The sequence below is a fragment of the Tamandua tetradactyla genome, chromosome 20 (assembly GCF_023851605.1).
Source record: "Tamandua tetradactyla isolate mTamTet1 chromosome 20, mTamTet1.pri, whole genome shotgun sequence".
NCBI classification, from domain to species: Eukaryota; Metazoa; Chordata; class Mammalia; order Pilosa; family Myrmecophagidae; genus Tamandua; species Tamandua tetradactyla.
Window position 1 is genome coordinate 17,077,879 of NC_135346.1, and position 22,220 is coordinate 17,100,098.

Consider the following 22,220-nt stretch of genomic DNA (forward strand, 5'->3'; position numbering starts at 1 on the left):
TCTATATTGTCGACACCCCTTTTCAACATGAAAAAGTTAGAATGGGCATAGTCAAAATATCCCTAAAGATTGGGAAAAGGATCAGAGGAGAAGAAGGAGTTATAACAGAGAAGACAGGATTTAACCAATGAGTATGACAGCTGAATCGTTATACTGACATTTCTTTTAGTTTCCAGTGTCTCTGAGCAGCTAGAAGGAAAAACTGTGGAACTGTTTTGAAATTTTGGAACTGCAATCCACACCAGACTTTGAAATCCGTTCTATAACTCCTTGTTAAAATGTAAATTGGAAATGTATTGCCTTTTTGTATATATGTTATATTTCACAATAAAAAACATTTAAAAAAATTCTTAGGAAAGGAAGACCTCAAAAGAGAGAAGTACCAGCAGATTCAAGAGGAACCAACAAACTCCTTCTCCTAGGTTCAAAATGCAACTAAGATGCAGGGCAGTCATGGGCGAAGAAAGACTTGGAGGCAGGAGTAGATCACTTTCCTGGGAGATAGTTCCAGCTCTTGGCAGAGACTGGGCTAGGGCTTACCTTGGGTAGGCTGACTGGGGTCCTGGGCTTGGTCCTTGGGTTCTTAATTAAGAGCCTCTGATCCAGAGGGAGCAGATGGTATTTCATGGCCTCAATGAGGAAGTCCTTACAGGTGTTGTTATTCTTTATCAAAGCTTCTTCTTCAACCGTCTGGAGATAATAACACAGGTGATCCTAGAGCAGAACTCGACCCCATTTACCAAGCTCTCTCCTTGGGCTGAGTCATTCTGGCACTCACACTCATCCATTCCCACAGCACACAATCTCAGACCCCAACAGAAAGGTCCACAGAATTACGATTTAGTAATGCTCATCTCCTGGCTTTTGAAAGCATAATGGAGTAAGCTATTGAGCTCTAGCACCAAACAGACAGGAATTCAAATTCCACCTCCACCCCTTAATTCCTCTGATCCTTAGTTCCTTCATCTGTAAAAATGGGCATATCACTGTCTTTGTTTGTTTGTTTGCTCTATTGTTTTGAGGTTTAAATGAGATTAAGCAAAACAAAAGACAATTAGTTGTCCTGAAAGTCTCTTCCCATGTTCTTCTTAGTTTGAATGTATTATAATGTTTAAGGTGAATAGTTGGACACTTGGACGAGGGAGAGGAAAAATAAGGGGTTGAGGGGAGCCAGTGGACAACCTTTGGAGGCAGTGAATTAAATAAGATGGTAAGGAGAAAGATCATGTACATTTTGTTTCAGTTAAAGTCTCAGGGAAGAAAATTGGCCAGTGAGGAGCTCCTAACAGAGGGGTGACATCAGAACAGATGGGATGTCCTGCACAAAAATCCCATCCACTGATTTCACCCTGGACCCATCTAAGCCGGGAATATGGCTTCTTCACCTCTGTATTCCAGAACAAAGGACCTAAGCAGATGTGCAGTGAGCGTGAACCTAAATACCTCATGAGCAAGACCAAGTGTGAGTCCATTTTGATGCTCTGATTCTCAAATCTCCACCCTCTGCCCCAGATCAGATGGCCAAGCAACATTGTCTGCCATGGGTAGTATGGACTTGTGAGGCCATGTCAGGTTTTGTCTTCTGGAGTGTTTGGAAGCTGTTAGGAAAGATCAATTCCATTCAACAGCTAACACTGATTGAATATCATCTAACTGTACAGTCCTGCACTGGACCCTGGGAAGAAAATTATGAATAATATAAGTTTTCTGACCCTGAGGAGCTCAGGTCCAGCGAGAGATGAGAAGGGCTTCCCCAATCTCAGTTATCTTAGCTCTCAAGCTGGTTACACACAAGTCCTGGCTGAGACTCTCCTGGGCACCCTCTCTACCCACACCTGTCAACAGGAATGAAAATATGGCCAGGGCCATGCCCTGTTAGGCAGTGTTGGAGTTGGCATGAAAAGAAGGATAGGTAAGACAGGGCCTCTGTCACTTCTGAGCACCACCTTTCCCAGAGATGATCCCCAGAAGTACTTCATTTTCCTGAAATGTTCTCCCCCCCCCACTGAGGGACCAAACCAGACTGGGACAAATCATAAGCTTTCAGCAGCAGTTGAAAAAATAAGAAAAGGTGGGAAACAATTTCTAGAAAATCTTGGGAGAATGGAGAAATATACAAGCAGCTACTTCTCTCAAATAACTCACTCAGCATGTATTAATCAGCCCCTCCCCGAAGCCAGAAGAGGGTGGGTGCAGGTCTGCCAAAAGCTCTCCCTTTCCCCTCCACCTCTTCCACCATCAGCCATCCCCAGCAGGTTATGCTAGTTTGAAGTGCCAAGGTCAAATGAGTGTTAATGCAACATCTCTCCCAGAAGTGTTTACCTTGAGGAGCTTGAAAAAAAAAAAAAAGCCCTTAAAACAAGTATCCCACACAATAGTTCACCAGATCTAAGCTCTGCTTTGCTATCATAATAACCCAGGAGCCATTTTCTAATATCTTTATTAAATTTTGGCTGTAGATACCCATGGAGGTGATAACTAGGGGGTACCTAAGGCCCCATTAGCTTTCTCTGGAACTCAGATCCACAGGCCATCTTCCTCCTGCAAGTGAGACCACACTGGAGGCCAAAGTCCCACCTGCACCTCATTGTAGGCCCCTCAGAACAGTGAGAGGTCTTATTGACACTGGTAGCTCAGGCAGCGTCAGCCCCTCAGCTTAGGGGATGTTTTCTGCAGGAAGGATATGCTGCCACCAGGTGGCAGTGGTGCCTCCCAGAGTGTAAAATGCAGGGCAGGTATAAAGACTCGGTGGGTATCCTATTCCTTAGCACAGGAGAAGAAGGCTGAGACACAGATATTCAGAGAACTCTTCAGTGACCCCCTTAAGCCTGTGGTCAACAGGGTCATGAGATGAGGACTTTATAAGTGTTTGCTAGGATGCTGCATCTCTTGCTACTATCAGTAGCAGCAGTGAAGTGATATCAGCTGTCATGGATATTGTGCTAAGGGCTATATATAAATTATTCCATTTTATTCCCAAGAAGCCCTGTAAGGATAGATGCTAGTTTTAACAGATGAGAAAACAGGTTTAGAAAGGTGGAATATTTTCCAATTTATGAGATAGTGACTGAGCCAGGCCAGATGCTGCACCTCTCCCTCTTCTCCTTGTATCACGCCTCCTAGTCCTGCCAGAGACTCTTCAGGGACAACTAAGGGCTGACCTACTGCCTCAGTGCCTTGTTTTGTTCATATATTTAAGGTTTATCCTCTGCCTGCCTCTAAGAGTGTCTAACGCCATTTACTATACAAAATAAACCACATAATAGGTAAGCGGAACAGCATATGAAAGGTGCCTGCCAGCTGAGAGAGAAAAGTGTGTGCTTTAGAGTCAGGCAGACTTGGAGTTGGCTCCTGACCCTGTTTCTTATTAGCTGGTGACCCCAGATAAATCTGACTTCCATAGCCTCAAGGCCCAAATTTGTTAAAAAAAAAAAGGGGGGGGGCTTATAATTTTTGCCTTGGGGGGTTGTTATGTGGATTAAATGAGAAAGCTGAGGCACTGTACAGGGCACCTTATAATTTTTATTTCCTTTCTCTGGGGAAGTAGAAACAGTAAGTATTCCAAGCACTTGTAAGGAGCTGGTTTTACAAACTTGAATTAGGCTCCAACTTGCCTAAAACTAAGGCAAAAAGGGAACACAGAAACATTATATAAATGATCCTCCTGGCTTTGCTCCTTCAACAATAAGAACAGCTAACTTCTAGTGAACATTTATGTCAGGTTCCATACTAAACACCTGACTAGCAAACTTATCCCCTTGGTCCCCACAACAGTCATGCTCTATTATTAATACCTATTCTATGGAAGAAGAAACTAAGGCTTGAAGAAGTTAAGTAAGTAGCTAAGCTTGTAAGTAGCGTAGCAGGGACTGAAACCTGAGTGTCTTGTTCTCAAACCTATGCTCTTAACCTTTACACTACCATACCTCACACTTAACCCAGCAGGTTGGTGCCCTCAACCCATGCAGAAGTACCCATAAAACTCCTAATTCCCTCCATCCAACCTGGGTTGCCCACTGCTATGCCCAGAGCCCTAGGAAAAGGGGGAGGTGTTTGGTTCTTCACACAGCACTCACCTGGACTAGGTAATCCCTGGGTAAGAGAGGGAGACGAACATGTTCCATCAGCTTTGCCATGTGCTCTAAGCGGGTTTCTTTCTCATAATTGATCCAGGAAATCACAGCTTCAAACACCTATGGAGAAAAGCAATACAGTTAACTTCAGCAAAGAAACAAAAAGATTTCAAACAATCTCATTGTGCAAATCAAGTTTCAATATTTTTTAAAATAACAAAAAAAAACCCAGAAGGGTTTTATTAACTGGTCTCAAAGAGTGACCTCATTCATACTGTCACACAGACACACGATGTTAGATAAATCTGCTACCATGAATGTAAAATCATCATGATGCATGGCAAAAAGAATCACTTCCAATAGTTATTTAAGGTTTCAAATACCGAGCAGTGACTATAGACCAAATTTTATAAAGACTGCTTAAGAGGATCAGAAGCTCTGGGGGCAATGTGCCCCTCCCCCTTTCACCCCCAGTTTCCTAATTTATCTTCAACCCAGAATTAATACAGAAAAAAAGCATTAGAAGTGTCCTTGCCAAAGGTGGCTGTAATTGGGAATGTGACTCTGAATGTCACAGAGTGGCAAATTTTCTCCTTTTCTCCTCATTTTTGAGGAAAGATTTCATTTCAATACAAATTAAAACTGAAGGGCTTGGAACTAGACCAACTATAGCTTGGATGTTCACTCTGCTCAAGGATATGTCCAAGTTCAAACTGCACACTTCCATATACACCTGAACAGGTAAAATTCAATGCTGGCAAGGCTAAGGGGAAACCAGCACAGTTTGTGAAAAAAATATAGCTGCCTAGGAGGGAAGGGGAGAATTTGAAATATCAATCAAAACTTTAAATGTGCAAATCATTTGACCTGGAAATACCACTTCTAGGGCTCTAGCCTCCAGAAATATTCAAACCAATGATACGTGTACCAAGATTGTTGCTGCAGTACTGCTGTAACAGGAAAACAAAGGAAACAACCTACAGAACCTAAAGCCTATTAATGGAGAAATCATTACACAAATAGTGTTCATACCATGGGGTATCTGCAGCTATTACGAAGAAGAAAACAAAACATCCTCTTGTGTCAGAAACCAAGAAACTGCTCAAAGATTAAGGGAGACATGTCAAAAAGAAAACAGAGTCAACTTGATGGGGCTTTCATTGCCAAAATTTAGAACAATTTAACATAAAAAAGAATAATGAAGAAATCAAATAAGTGGCGCTTCTGGTAAGCGGGGTGATTGACAGGGAAAGGGCACAAAGGAAACCTTTTGTGGTAATGGATATGTGCTATATCTTGATAGAGATGGAGGTTACATGAGCATACACATTTGTCAAAACTAATCAAACTGTACATTTGATATCTATACTTTTTACTGCATATAAATCATACCTCTATTTAAAATATTATAGAAAGAAATTAATGATAGTAATAACACAATGATTACAAAAAGTATCATGAGTTCATAGGATACTTTGAGAAGTGTGGGAGGGCTCTTTATAGAAAAATTTTAATGTAGAAAGAATGATAGAAAAACGCCATCTACAACCACCAGTGTCATAACTGATTCAGCAAGGATCACTGAAGAATGGATGCCAAAATCATAGATGAAAATTTGTTGGAGAATAAGATGTTCACATTACTCATTAATTACAAAGAGAAAAAAAGATACCCTCAAATGGGGAGATTCGACACAAACACCAACAATGGGATAAACTGACACTATATACTTGATTAGAGATTCAGGAATAGAATATCTCCTATGTACTATTCTTCCTAAAATGTTTAACCTGAACCTCGTACTGAGAAACCAATCAGACAAACCCATGTTTGAAACAACCTAAAAGACAACTAGCCTGGATTCTCCAAAATTATTAGCAACATGAAAGACCAAAAAAAAAAAAAAAAAACAAAAGCAGAGAGACAGTTCTAGATTAAGGAAACTTCGAGACCTGACAATCAAATGCAAAGTTTGATCCTTAATCAGGTAGATCTAGGATAGAAAAGAAAGAGTTCCTGCCCTGACAAGATGCCAGAGTGAGAAACTTCAGGACTCCATAACACCACAAAAGCTGGGTGTTTAACAACCAGCAAAAGTTGGCAGAAACATCTTTCTCAAAGCTCCAGAAAACAGTGAAAGGATTGGAGTAACAGGGCAAGCACCAAATCAAGAAAAAGACCACTCAAAAGTGCGAGGATCTCCTGATACCCTGACTGACTCCTCCCCCATCTCCTCACCAGCTCAGCACAGATCCAGCCCAAGCTCCCAGGGTCAGTTCTCTGGTCTTAGCACCAGAAGGAGCAGAGTACAAATAGTTTGCTCCCATTTCTGTATAAAATATATGTATACAAACATAAATACACATTCACACACACACCTCTTTCCCTCCATGATTCTATCTTCCCTGTCTAATTCATGTTTCTTAATTATAAACTAATGATGTCCCTCATCTTCATAGCATTATTTTGTGAATAACTGTATATTTCCTTCACTAGCCCTCATGCTCAATGAGAACAGAGACTTTACTATTTTTGCTAGCAGACAATACATACATAAATACTTGTTTAGTGAATGAATGAACAAATGCGTTCAGAATAAACCTGTAATGAGCCGGGCTGGGGCGGGGGCACTAGAGTCCTGGCAGGTAGGGCAGAGCCAGGACACAGACCAAAGGTTGCTGGTCTAGGTTCTCGGCAGCTGCAAGCCCGTTCTGCCTTGCATTATAGTCATCTACAAGCTTTCCTCTCCCTTTTACTAGACTGTGAGCTTTTGCAGAGTGGGAAGTGTACCTGTTCTGTCACTATACCTCCTCTCCCCCACACCACCACCATGCTGCCTAGCACAAAACCAGATACCATGTAGATGGTTGGCTGATAAAGCTTTACTGTAAAATGAACTACAAGTTCTTAGGTAAGTAGGATTTACTGATGATAGAACCAAGTTCATGACCTTCCTAATCAGCCAGCTTAGTCTGTGTTATAAAAACCAAAGAGCAAGCTGAGTCTAATAAGGTCGATACTTAACTTTATCTTTATTTTTGGCTTGACTTGTCTAACTGGTTCCACTTAGCTGCACTGTTTACCTACTCACCTATGAAAGCCACAGCACTCAGCAACAACGGTGACCTTCAACTTAGCTATGGAAGGCCACAAATTTTTTTCACTTAGACTCCATGCTTAAAAAATAAACACACAAATCAACTTCTAACTAGTTTTAGGCTTCAGTGTACCCCAAAACATTCCCAAAAGCCCCTCCCATTGAGGGACTGGCCCTGGCAAGGGGCAGCTAATAACAGTAGCTAGTATTCATCACATGCCCTGGACCACACTCTGTATAGACATCCTTTCCCTGAACTCTCACTATAACCCTGTGAGTAGGTATTATTAGCCATTATGAATGAGCTGTCCAAGTTCCAGAGCTAGAAAGAAGCAGAGGTGAGCTCCACACTCAAACCCAACCCTAATACACATGCTCTTATCAACTATTCTTAAAACTGCCCCTCAAATGTCTATAGAAGGGGTTGGTAAACTACAGCCCACAGGCCAAATCCAGCCTGCCACCTGTTTTTTGTAAATAAAATTGTACTGGGACACAGCTACACTCACATGTTTACATATTGTCTATGGCTGTTTTTGCACTGGTATGGCAGAGTTGAGACTACAGGGCCCACAAAGCCGAAAATATTTACTAACTGGCCCTTTAGAGGTAACATTTGTCAACTCTTCTCTTTAGAGTTTAAGCAAAGACCCTGTGGCTTCAAGCATGGGACAAGGGTAATGTTTTCCCAGATGAAAATATTTTTCATGGGTCCCACAATGAAACAACCAGCTACAAGGCATGCTTAGCGTTTCACTTTGAAACAAAGAAACAGCATCATTTCATTACTGCTTCATGTTCCAAAATCAATTTTTTGGGTGCTATGAGGTTGCTATGTGGAAAAGAGTTGCAGAAAATCAGATTTCATTGCTCCCGGCTCACCACACTTCAGATGTAAACACAAGCCATAGCCAGAGAACTCTAGATGAACACAATCCTTCTGGACCTGCATAAACCAAGTAAAGTGGGGAGTCCCAAGACACTTACCCCTGCTTTTGAAATATGTTTTCAGAATTAAGAAGGAAAACTCAAGTTAAAAGAGGCAGGGTAGTAACTTGGCAAGGGGAGAGATCCAGTGAAGGATGATTGTCAGTGAAACATGGCAAGGGGGTGGGTGGGGAAGGAAGCTAATTTTGACAACATCAAGGAAAAAACTAGATTCTTTTACATGGACCTATTCGATACTCAATATTTGAGAGGAGCTAAATTTATCAATAACAACAGTCAAAGTGCTAGGCATTTTATATGTATGATCTCAGTGAATCCTCCAAAAAAGACTGTGAAGTATTGTCCCATTTTACAGATGAGGAAACAACATCAGAGAGGTGAAGGACCTTGCACAAGGTCACACTGCCAGGAAGTAATGGGTCTGGGATGTGAACTTGCCTGGAACTCTAAACCCCGAGTTTTAACTTTATACAAAATTGAATCTCAGAGGCATGATTAGTTGAAAAACCTAGGCAGACTGCTGAGTTGAGAAAGTGAGTCCTTAAATCCATAATTTTAATTACAATACTCCTTGCCCTCCTATGACATCACTTGTGAGTATCCTTTTCCTTGATGGTGGGGATGCATTAATAAAGAGAAGGGGCTTAGAAGGCAGACACAGCCAGCTCCAATTCATGGAGTTATCAATTATTAACAAGTTGATTCACTTCTCGGAGTATCCATTTCTCTCTCTGAAAAATGGAGACAATAATCCCTGCCTTGTAAATTGTTGCAAGGGTTTAAAATGATGTCTGAAACATCACACTGAGTAAAAGAAGTCAGAAACAAAAACATGCTGTGTTAGTTAGATTCAGTTGTCAACTTGGCCAGGTGAGCATACCTAGTCTTGTTGCTGCGGACATAAGCCAATGGTACATGACCCTCATCTGTTGCTAATTACATCCACAGTCAGCTAGGAGGCGTGTCTGCTGCAATAAGTGACCTTTGACTCAAAGGTCAAAGGTCAAAGTGACTTAATTGGCTGGTGCTTAAATGAGAGATTGCAATGTAGCACTGCTAAGCAGCTCGGCATTCCTCATCTCAGCACTTGCAGCTCAGCCCAGGCCTTTGGAGATGGAGAAAGAAGTCACCCCGGGGAAAGTTGTTGGAACCCAGGGGTCTGGAGGGAAGACCAGCAGAGACCATCCTGTGCCTTCCACATAAGAAAGAACCTCAGTGGAAAGTTAGCTGCCTTTCCTCTGAAGAACCAACAAAATAAATCCCCTTTTATTAAAAGCCAATCCGTCTCTGATGTGTTGCATTCCGGCAGCTAGCAAACTAGAACACATGCACACAACACTATCCTATTTATGTAAAGTTCAAAAACGGATAAAATACCTGATCCTGAACTAGACCTAATAATGGAGGAGAAAATGCCCAAAAGGACATTGTTTTGGCTTGCTAATGCTGCTGGAATACAATATACCAGAAATAGATTGGCTTTTACAAAGGGGATTTATTAGGTTACAAATGTACAGTCCTAAGGCCATGAAAGTGTCCAAATTAAGGCATTCAGAGAAAGTTATTTTGACTCTGAAGAAAGGCTGCTGGCATCTGGAACACCTACATCAGCCTGCAAGGCATGTGGCTGGCATCTGTTGGTCCTTGCTCCTGGTTTATTGCCTTCAACTTCTGATTTCAGTGGCTTTCCCTCTAAGCGTCTGTGCTTCTTCACTTAGCTTATCAGGGACAAACTCTGAATTTCATCTCTTAGCTTAGAATCTCCAAATATCTGTGTCTTGGTTTCATCTCTCTGTTCTCTGTGTCAGCTCTAAGTTCTCTCTCATAAAGGGCTCCAGAAAAGGATTAAGACCCACCTTGTATTGGGTAGGTCACATCTCCATGGAAACAACCTAATCAAGAATTCCCACCCAACAACAGATGTGAACCCATAAGATTGAATTAGAAGAACATGGCTTTATGGAGAACATATCAGCTTTAAAACAGCATATTCCACAGTCTGGACCCAAAAAGGACATGCTCTTTCCACATACAAGATACATTCATTCATCACAATATTATAAAAACCTTGAATCATTTCAATAACAATATGAATATAACACAAGGTCAAAAACAGTGCAAAATCTTATCAAAATCAGTTACAGTCATGGTCTGTCCTAAAGCAAAGTTCTTCTCTAGCTGTGGAGCTATGAAACTTAGAACAGTCATATCTGCTGCCAATATACAAAGGAGGGACAGTCATAGGATAAACATTCCCATTTCCATAGGGTAAAACTGAAAGAAAAACAGGGATCACCGGACCCAAACAGTTCCGAAAACCAGCAGGGCAAACTCCATTAGATTATAAGTTCTGAGGATCATTTACAGAATGACATTTCAACCTTGGGCAGTTCCACCCTTTCCAAGGGCTTATACAGTGGCCCTGTAATCTTCAAATATTGGGGTGAGGGTTTGAACATATCCAAGCTTTAGGGAGACCATCAAGTTTTCAGTTCCACCCTCCTCAAGCATTTGGGTGGCACGTGGATTCTCTGCCATCTCCAGGGCACATATTCCACCCCTTCAGAAGAGTGAGGTTGCGGCCAGGCTCTCCTCAATCCTCAGGGAATGTGCTCAACCCTCTCTGCGTCCAGAGGGGACAACACTCCTCCTGGGCAACAAAGCGGAAGGCCCACTCTTTGCTTCTGGGGCAAACTCACTTTCCCCACATGCATGAATGGATCCCCTCTCCTGGCCTGAAATTTCCTGACTCCAGACCTTAGCTTCTATGGTTCTACCTTTGAAATTGTATTTCCTTCAATCTGCCCTTTTTCTCTTCCTTTTAGACCATATGGGCAGTGGTTCCATTTATACATTTCCTTCAACACTCTTATCAGTTTTCCATGCAGTGTGTAGGGACCACAGCCATTAGACAATAGGACTTTCCAAAAATCCTTTCTGGGTAACTGCATTTCCAATCCTGGCTTTTTCTGAAATGGCTGACTGGTTCCATGTTTGTTTAAACCCTCACATGGGGCACTATTCTCTGGGGTCTTGCATTCTTTAAGCCCAGAATTTTCCAGACCATACATTTCTGGTTTCTTTGTACCCAAGAGTTCAGTTCTCAGCTTCTCTCATTCCTGTTGCATTTTACTAAAGCTTCAAGGAGAAACCAGGCTTCACTTTCCACATTTAGTTTGGAAATCTCTTCAGTTAATTATCCCAGCTTGTTGCTTTCAAATTCTGCTTTTTCTCCAACACCAGGACTCAATTTTGCCAAATTCTCTGCTACTTTTAAAACAAGGATTACCTTTCTTTCAGTTTGCAATGAAACATTCCTCATCCCTATCTAAGGCCTTATGGTAGATATCCTTAGAGTCCATATTTCTACCAACAGTCTCTTCAAAATAATCTAGGCCTTCTCTATCAAGCATATCACAATTATTCCAGAACCTTTCCCTTACCCATTTATAAAGCCATTTCAGAATTTTTGGCATTTGCAAAATCACAGCACCCCCACACCTCTGGTACCAAAATCTGTTTTGGTTTGCTAGTCTGATGGAATATGATATACCAGAAATGGACTGGCTTTTACAAAGGGAATTTATTAAGTTACAAACTTACAGTTCTAAGGCCATGAAAATGTCCAAAAATTAAGACATCCGGAGAAAGATACCGTGACTTTTGAAGGAAGGCCACTGGCATCTGGAACACCTACGTCAGCTGGGAAGGCATGTGGCTGGCACCTGCTGGTCCTTGCTCTTGGTTTGCTGCTTTCAGCTTCTGATTCCAGTGGCTTTCTCTCTAAGCATCTTGTGGTTCCTCACTTAGCTTACCAGGGACAAACTCTGGATTTCATCTCTTAGTTTAGCATCTCCAAACATCTGTGTCTTGGTTTCATCTCTCTGCATCAGCTCTGAGTTCTCACTTACAAAGGGCTCTAGGAAAGGATTAAGACCCACCTTGAATTGGGTGGGTTATAGCTCCATGGAAACAACCTAATCAGAAGGTCCGACCCAACAACAGGTCTCCCCCGACAAAACTGGATTAGAAGAACATGGCTTTTCTGAGGTATATATAACTGTTTCAAATCAGCATAGACAATATTAGGGCATATGAAAAAAATAGAATTAGCCTATAAGCTTTACATCAATGTCAAATATCTTGAACTTGATAACTATACTTAGGTGGTTACATAAATAAATATCCTTGTTCTTAGGAAACCTGGAAGTATTAAGTGTTCAGAGAAATGAAGTATACAACCTACTCTCAAATACTTAGAAAATAGAGAGACAGGAAGTAGATAGGACAGATGGACAGATGGATGGGTGGATGGATACATAGATATATAGATGGTAGATAGAATGATATGCCAAATGTGGCAAAATGTTAAAAGTTGGTGAATTTGGGTATCTGGGTTTGTGGTGTGTTGGAGTTATCCCTACAAGTTTTGTATTATTTTGGCAACAATCTTGTAAGTTTGAAATTGTTTTTTTAAAAAAAATTAACTGGAAAAATCAATGTATGGAATGAGAAGTTAAGACAGTAGCTACATTTTTCAGGGTGGTAGGTAGTGACTACAAAGGAGTTCTGAGATTCTGTTTCTTGATCTGATTGCCTGTTATTTGAATGATTCACTGTATGAAAAGTTTTAGCTGCACATTTTTAATTGTACACTTCTCTATGAGCTTACTTCAATACAAACATCACATTTTTGGAAAATGAAGTGTGATATGTACCTGACTATGGACACTAAGGGTAGTTTTTTCAGTCATAGTGCTGTGGTGTTTCACTCACAGGTGTTTATTGAATTGCACTGTCCAAAGGAGAACAGTAGAAAGAGTAACAGTGAGGCAGGGGCCCAGGTAACTCTAACCACCAACCTCAGAGTAAAGCAGGGTGGCCAACAGCTCATCCTAGGACAGAAGGGTATACCTGCTCAGTTGCCTGACAATGCCTCAGTAGCAGTCACTCACACCCAGCCTACCAGCTAAGGCTCTACAACCCGCATCCCACAACCACAGCAGGCTGGAGAGGTTGGGAATAAAGATAGGAGAGCATGCCACACTAGTGACCTGGGAAGATGAGGGCCCAATCCCATCCAGGAAATATGACAGCAGAGTTCAGCCCCTAAAGTACAGTTTTGGGAGACAATAGCACACTAACCTGTAGTTCTCATTATAACTTGTACTAGACAGTAATCTAGTTTTTAAGAGGTCTTATCAATTTCTTTCCTGACCTTTATCTAAAACTTGGACCACATTCCCACTAATACAGACTCAGAGCTATATCCGAAAAGACTCGGTAGTATTTCACAAGACAAGTAATTCTTGAGAAGTAAAAACATATGTACCAGCTAAAAAAGCAAATGTTCACTGAAGTCCTGTAACTTGCTAAGTCCCACGGCAATTTAGTGGCAAAACCACCCAAGAACTCGAGTCATATCTCTTTTCCTTAGAGTATGTGAGTTCCAGAAGGTCGTTCACCTCACCCTACCCCTAAGTCACTGAGGCTGTCCATGACAGAGCTGAACTATGTCTCAAAGGGAAATACAACACATAAGCTTTCTGCTCTGACCCTACACCTCCCCTACAAAAGAACCATATAACAGGGTGGGTTTTGCTCCTCAGTCTGAGATCTGTCTTCCATGGAGGTTGGAGCAAAGTTCCTACCACAAAACCTGTCATTTTATGATTCTCACAAGATCCATTTGTCCCCTCTCAAATAACAGGAATTTTAAAGCAAAAACAAACTGAAGGGAAAACAAGAGGAAAAAAGGGCAGAGACCATGTCCGTTCCTGTCCTCTAATTCCCATCTGCTCTTGTTCTCTGGAAAAAGAATGTAAATTATTCCCATAACCTCTTCTGGCTCAGGCAGATCCAACCTTCCCTCTTCCTCAGGGGATCACAGCTGAGCACCTCTAGGACACCCATGGGGAACTGTGTCAGGGACTGTGTGGGACACAAAGATGACTGAGACAGCCTTGCAGCCCTCAAGGAGTTTTAAGTACAGTGGAGGAGACAAGGCATGAAAAAAAGCAAATGATGTTGGCAGAAGAAAAGTACTGAGTCCTGGGAGAGACCTAGATAGGGCTTGGGGTGCTGGGAATAAAGGAAACAAGAGGTCACTACCATTCTCAGCCCCCCACTAGATACTGAGCTCCCGGACCCTCCAACAGCCCAGGCATATACGGGCTCTAGGAGCAGCTTCCCCTTGAGGAAAACCCCTGTCAACAACTGCTACTACAACTGCTCCTAATAATAATAGCAGTGATAATAATGAGCACTTCCTGTGCACTAAGCAGTCTTTATAATTACTACTCTGTGGTTGCTTCCCTCTTGTTGATGAGGTTTTTTCCAGATATATTTCAGAACACTTTTTGATATTTCTGAGAATTGGATTTGGAATTACAGTAAACATATAAATTAATATAAGAGAAAATGATCATTTCTATATAATTAATTATTTCCACTAAGAATATGATGTCTTGACATTTCTTTGTGTCATCTTTTATATTCCTCAGGGACGTTGTATAGCTTGTTTTCTGTTTGCCTCTGCCATATCCATTTACAATTACAACCTTAATAGAGTCTTCATAGTTTTTGATGGTCATTTTAAAAATTTTTTATAGACATTCAATACAGTAATGCTATTGATGTAGACATTTTTATCTCCTTTATGACTTTTTAATGAATTCTACTAGTTTTGGGGTTTTCCTGTGGCTTTTTTTTAATTGTGATAACATATGTACAATGCAAAAGTTTTCCATTTTAACCACTTTCAAGTGTACAATTCAATGATATAATTACATTCACAATATTTTGCCACCATCACCAAAATCCATTATCAAAACATTTTCTTTAACTCCAAACACAAACTCTGTACCTATTAAGTAATAACTCCCTATTCCCCTTTCCCACACCCCTAGTAATCTGTACTCTATTTTCTGCCTCTATAAATTTGCATATTTTAGCTATTTCATATAAGCGAACAGCACAATACCTGCCCCTTTGTATCTGTCTTATTTCACTCAACGTGTCAGCAACGGGTTCATTCATGTTGTAGTATGTATCAGAACTTCATTCCTTTTTATGGCTGAGTACATTCCATTGTATGTGTGTTCATTTGAAACTCTTATGGGCACCATAAAGCCATATTTTAATCCAATCTTGTAGGGCCAGACTTATTGTGGGTGGGACCTTTTGATTAGGTTGTTTCCAAGAAAATGTGACCCACTCAATTCAAGGTAGGTCTTAATCCTTTTACTGGAGCCCTGCATGAAGAGAATAAAAGGCAGATAACTGAGAGAGAAAGCAGAGTAGACACAGAGAGTAGAGAGATGAAACCAAGACACAGACATTTGGAGAGGCTAAGCTAAGAGATGAAATACAGAGTTTTTCCTGGAGAAGCTAAGTGAGGACCCACAGATGCTTAAAAGAAGGAAGTCACAGGAATCAGAAGCTGAAAGCAATGAACTGGAAGCAAGGACCAATACACGTTGTCATGAGCCTTCCCATGTGACAGAGAAACCCCAGATGCGATTTCCTAGAATCCTGGGCCTTTCTTGAGTGAAGGTATCCCCTTTTTTATTCCTTAATTTGGACATTTTCATGACCTTAGAACTGTAAGTTTGTAACCTAATAAATGCCCTTTGTAAAAGCCATTCCATTTCTGGTATATTATATTCTGGCAGCATTAGCCATCAGAAACAGGATGTGTATACCACATTTTGTTTATCCTTTCATTTGGTGGATGTGCTAAGCACTTTTCATTTTCATTTCATCAGAATAACTCTATGAGGTAGATACTACACTATCCTTAGCCCCCCTTTTACTGATAAGACAACTGAGGCTTAAAGAGACTTTTTATTCATTCATCCAACAAATATTTTTTCATTATCTACCATGAACCTTATACAACTCGAGCAGTGTCTATAAAAAAAAAAATTCCTGTCTAATTCTTATTTATATTCTGGTGGGAGGTAAATAAGTTGCACAAGATCACCTAGCTTATTTAGGTAGTAGAGTCAGGATCTGAACCCAGGATTTCAATCCAGGATTTTTTACTACAAAACCTCTGCTTTAACCGCTAGGCTCTTCAATATCCAAACAACAAAGCTGACTGGGCCCAGCCACCTGGCATTTGTACTCATCAATTAACCGTAAATACCACATTTCCTTTATTTTCAGATGTACTTTTTTCATCTTTTAATATGTCTAAATCTGGCTACATCTTATATGTTGAAAGAACTCAGTGGGCTGCAGGCAGAGGAGTATGATACTGCTGTTCAAGTGTGGGTTGAGCTGGACACAGGTTATTTCATCATCTCCTCAGCTGAGTTTTCTGAAATGTAACGTGCGCAGATGAATTTTATCTTCTTGTTTGTTTGTTTGTTTTTTAAATTTTTTTTATTTTTTACATGGACAGGCACCGGGAATCGAACCCGGGTCCTCTGGTATGGCAGGCGAACATTCTTGCCTGCTGCTAAGATAAATAAAGATAAGATAAGATTCAGCCAGCCTGAATTTTATCTTATATTAAGATCCCTAACATTACCTCAAATGCATTTTAAAAATCTCACTGTAATGCAACAGCGAAAGGAAAAGCTATTGTTTCTGCAAAAGGCTTCCTGTCACACACAAGCAATGTAATTATAGGGAGTAGAAATTGCCATATCTCCTGGAACAGATTACAGAATTTTCAAAGCTTAAAGAAATTGAAGTGACTGATTCATACATCATAAAGGACTATCATTCAAATGAAAAATGTACTCTAATTGTCAGAAGCTTCCAGCTAATTTTCAAGAGAAGTAATTTAACTACCAGCAATATATAATCAATTAAAAGAGGAAAAACTAGGTGCTTAGCCAAAGAGAAAATGCAGCCCAAATCCTACTACTCTTGATAAGCCTTGAAATTACACTGCCAGCCCTGAAGGGATCAAGATCATGAGTAAGCTGCTTTTTGAAAAGCATCACATACTCTGAAGCTACACATAACTTCCGAGAACCAAACGTGATACAGAATTTCATTAATGTGAAAAATATCTAAACTCTTAACTCTGGTTATATAGAAAGAGCAACTCATATGTAAGGATATGAACAAATGAAAGCCACTATAGACAATTTTTAAGTGGATACATTTAAAATCACGTCTCTTTATTTCTGGAAAGATGCAATTAACTCAAGGGCATATTTTGCATTTTCACTGAAAAAACTGATACCATTACCATTATCAATGTTGCCTCAGAATAAAGGAATATGGCAATAACAATAACGGCTGCCATTTATTGAGGACCTGCCAAACACTGTATTTGATATTTTACATCCATTGTTCTCTAACCCTCGTGGCAATTCTATAAGGGAATTACTCTTAGCAGTTCCATTTTATATTTAAGGAAATTAAAGTTCAAGGAAACCAGTGACTTGGCAAGGCCACATAGCCAGCAAGCAGTCAAGCTGGGACTGGACCCTGGTCTTCCTGAGTCCAATGCCCAAATGATTTCCAAAGCACAATCAAGCCTCTCCTACTAACGATTCACCATGCCCACTCCATCTGGTACAGTGAGCACAGGTAAGCCTTCACCTAAAGAAATGTTTTTAGGATCTCAGAACAGCATAAATTCTAGGTAGCTAGGTCCCACCTCTCAACCTCAGCACCCCCAAATTAATCCAAGGTTTGCTGTTTATATGACTGTGTTTCCATTTTCTCAACCAGCACTTGAAAGAACATGCTCACATAGCCCCCCAACTGACCAACTTCCCCAACATTCACACAGCCACTCAAATTAACCAGTTCATTTTTTTAAGTTGTGTCAATTAAATATCAAAGTCCAGAGAAGACAGTAGAAAGGCTTGGCAAGGGAGTCCTCTCAGATTCTGAGATTAAGACAGAAAAAGGCCGGTGGCGCTTTTTTCATTCGAGTATGCTGTTTCAAGTGAGGGCTAAGGGAAGCAGAGGCCTCCCTGGGCCCATGGGAGAATCCAGTTTGATGTGCCAGCTACCTTCTGGGATCCAGCTGAAGTCTCCAGGGCCACCCACAGTGATAAACGACTGCTTTTCTTCCTGATCATATTTTTCCAGGGTGACAGGTGAGTTTGACCCCGTCACGTGAACATATGCCTCTCAATACAGTCTTGCCTCTAATGTAAAATCCTTCTCAAGGCTATTCAGGGAATAGTCCCTTAGCAAAGGGCCTCAAGCTTGGGCACTAAGAATGCACTAAAACAATTCAGGAAGCATTCACTGATCATCTCTGAAGGTGCAGAGATGAATAAGATGTGGTCCTACCATCAAACAACTCACAGTCGAGCAGGGGAGGTAAGATCAGCCCCAAACCAACAATAATAAAAAGCAGAACAAAGTGGGGAGGAAAGAACAATTCTAGATGCAAGGTCAATAATAATCTCAGCTAAAACTGGCTGAGAACCTACTAGGTATTAGATATTATACCGGGTATTTTATATACATAATCCTATTTAACCCCACAACCCACTCTGTGAAATGTGTTCTAATACTATCTTTACAATTGAGGAAACAGACGGAGGGGCAAAGTATCTTGCCTACAGTCTTAAAACAAATTTGTAAATATTAGAAATGAAATTTGGACATCCTGGCCAATCCAAAGTTTGTATTATTTTCACCATAACAGACTACATCGCCTGGAATAAAGAAATTCTCTCTGATGGAAGAGGAACGTGAACAGGTTTGGAATACATTAGGTGAAGATAGGAGGGAAAAATAATCCAAGCAGAGAAGATAGCAAGAAGGAAGTCCTAGAGGTAAGACAGACCAGTAGTCACAGGTCAGCTGAAGCAGTGGGATAAAGTCAAGCTACCAACACAAAGGAAAAGGTGTGTGGTCAATGAGTTAGGGGACCAGTGTCAGGAGACCTGGGTTCTATTCCTGGCTTGACTACTGACTAACTTGTGACCATGAGGAGTTCCTATCCCCTTTCAGTAAAGTGACCTTGAGGAGTTCCTATTCTCTTTCAGTTCCTTTTTCCCCATCAGTAAAATGAGGGTATTGGAAAAGTCCTCTCTACCTTGACTGCTTGATGATACTCATAAGAGGCCAAGCAGGACAGTGTTAAACTGGGTGCTAGGTAGACCCAAGTTAATTAATTCCTCTGAGTCTTGGTTTCCTCAGCTATAATATGAGGACAACAGCAATGCTTGCTTCACAGCGCTGAGGTAAAGGCAGAATGAAATGAACATAAAGCGCTTCACACCATGCTTGTCAAACTAAATGTTTAGTAATTGGAGGCAGCTATGTCATCATCATCACTGTCACTCTTCTTTAAGGAGTCTAAAAAGCAAGTATAGTGGTCATGGGCCAAAAGGGAAAGGAAGGGAAACAAAGGGAAGGGAATGGAAGGAAGGAAGGAAGAGAGGAAAGAAGGAAGGAAGGGAGGGAGGGAGGGAGGGAGGGAAGAAGGGAGGAAAGAAGGGGAAAAATCTCACTGAACCATAAGTCCCTCCCATGACTAGATCATGAGGCTGCTGTTTCACCACAAAGAGCCATGCCATACCTTCTCTTCTGAAGAAACCGTCAGCTTGTCACTGGATATCAAGCTGCACACTTGGTCCAGACTTAGGCTAAGAAATTCTTCCCCCAGCATCACCTCTGGAAAGTGCTGCTCTGTTCCAAAAAAAAAAAGCAGAAGTTAAGAAAACTAAGTTATAACACACTTCTGGCTTTCCTTGAACCAATGTCATGACAACCTGTGAAATTGACAGTGGAGTCCTGGTAGACAGACAAATATTCTGGCTAGAGAGAAACCAGCCTTTTTTTTTTCTTTTCTTTTTTTTTTTCTTTTGTATGCTGTATGGTTGGGGTCAGATTTCATTTTTTCCATGTGAGCATCCTGTTATTGCAGCACCATTTGTTAAATGTTTTGTTTGTTTGTTTGTTTTAGGGAAAGTGCATGAGCTGGGAAACCAACCCAGGTCTCTTGCATGGCAGGCAAGAATCCTGACACTGAACTACTCTTGCACCCCCTAAACCAGCCATTAAATTCAGCAGTAAAGACATCACCCTGTGTGATCCTCCTCTAAAACAACGACACAGACAAAAATGGGGCAGAGAGAGCCGAGGTTACATCTTTTCCATGTGCCATGAGATTAAGAATGATATTGCAGAAAAGCCTCACTGGGATCTGCCTAATTAGTTGAACTCATTTTCTGTCAAGGTGTGAGATAGTAGAGCTGCGGATGGTGCCTCCCACAGCACAACCAAACAGAAGCAAATCAGGACTGTTGTGTAGCTGGAAGTCCCTGGGGGTTCTGGTAGGAAGCCAACATTAAAAGGGTCGAAAACAGGATCATCTTTTCTTGCCCAAAGTGGAGCCTACCATAGCCAGTGTCTGGTTGACAAGAAGGCCAAACCAAGCACCCACCAAAGCACGGCAGTCACAAAGCTGGTCCCACCACCACGACATCAGGCCATGGCAGCCAGGTCTAAGGAAGCTGTTAAGATGGAAGAGGCCTTGGGGGACAGCTCAAACAGAACCAAACCCCATTAAGCTGCAGTGGTATTAGGCATGAGGTAAATTCCTACCCTGACACATGCCCAGCTACAGTCCTGTTGTTATATAGACAGTGAAATGTCCGGGGAAAAGCACCAACTTCAAAAAACGTGGCCTACTCTCTCTCAAGCCAACTAGGGAGGTAAACGCACTGCCTACGCCCCATGTGGGACTTGACTCCCAGGGATGAGCCTGGACCCAGCATTATGGGACTGAGAAAGACTTCTTGACCAAAAAGGGAAAGAGAGAAATGAAACAAAGTTTCAGTGTCTGAGAGATTTCAAATAGTTGAGAGGTTGTTCTGGAAGTTATTTTTATACATTATATAGATGTCCCTTTTTAGTTTATGGTTTATTGAAGTGGCTAGAGAGAAGTACCTGTGACTGTTGAGCTGTGTTCCAATAGCCTTGATTCTTGAAGATGATTATATAACAATACAGCTTTTACAATGTGACTGTGTGATTATGAAAACCTTGTGGCTGATACTCTCCTTAACCAGTTAATGGACAGATGAGTAAAAAATAAGGACAATAAATAAATAAATAATGGGATGTTCTTTTTCATTTTTATTTTTATTCTCATATATATAGGAATAATGAAAATGTCCAAAAATTGTTTGTGCTGATGAATATACAACCATATGATGATACTGTGAAGCACTGATTGTACCCTTTGGATGATTATAGGGTATGTGAATATATCTCAATAAATTGCATTAAAAAAAGAAGAAATATATGATGATTGTCTGGCCTAGAATGTTGGTAGTGAAATGGGTAGAGGAAATGCATAGATAAAAAGGAATAAAGCAGAATCTCAAAACTTGGTTTTTTTTTCTAAAATATTTTTGAGCACAGATGGTATGCCAATTATTGTGCTGTTGCAGAAATACAGTTTTGCTGTTGTAAAAATGTAAAAACTGAAATTTTTTACCTTAATGTAACTAAAATCAAAATAAATAAGTTACTATTAAGTTATAAACAAACCAAAAAAAAAGTGGCCTAGATTCAATATCTGGCTTTGCATTTACAAGGTATGTCTTTGGGACAGTGGCAACATCTCCCTGAACCTCACTAACCTGTTTTGTAAAATAGGGATAACGCCACTTGCCTCACGTCCCTCCCATGCTGTGTTAGATTCAGTTGTCAACTTGGCCAGGTGAGCATACCTAGTCTTGTTGCTGCAGACATAAACCAATGGTGTGTGAACCTCATCTGTTGCTAATTACATCTGCAGTCAGCTAGGAGGCGTGTCTGCTGCAGTGAGTGACGTTTGACTTAATTGGCTAGTGCTTAAATGAGAGAATGCAATGTAGCACAGCTAAGCAGCTTGGCATTCCTCATCTCAGCACTAGCAGCTCAGCCCAGGCCTTTGGAGATGCAGAAAGAAGTCACCCCGGGGAAAGTTGTTGGAACCCAGGGGCCTGGAGAGAATACCAGTAGAAACCAGCCTGTGCCTTCCACGTAAGAAAGAACCTCAGTGGAAAGTTAGCTGCCTTTCCTCTGAAGAACCAACAAAATAAATCCCCTTTTATTAAAAGCCAATCCATCTCTGGTGTGTTGCATTCTGGCAGCTAGCAAACTAGAACACATGCTCTGAT

At 41.0% G+C, this 22,220-nt stretch overlaps 1 protein-coding gene across 11 annotated transcripts in view; it reads right to left on the minus strand.

Annotated features, from left to right (window-relative positions):
- Window positions 1-22,220, minus strand: part of KLHL3 (kelch like family member 3) — a 382,736-nt gene that overhangs the window by 53,253 nt on the left and 307,263 nt on the right. For all 11 annotated transcript variants that reach the window (XM_077138539.1, XM_077138537.1, XM_077138538.1 and 8 more), the window contains 3 exons: window positions 19,628-19,737; window positions 4,077-4,193; window positions 541-690 (listed from right to left, as the gene is read on the minus strand). In XM_077138539.1, coding sequence (XP_076994654.1) covers window positions 541-690; window positions 4,077-4,193; window positions 19,628-19,737 — 377 coding nt within the window. The remainder of the gene's footprint in view (window positions 1-540; window positions 691-4,076; window positions 4,194-19,627; window positions 19,738-22,220) is intronic.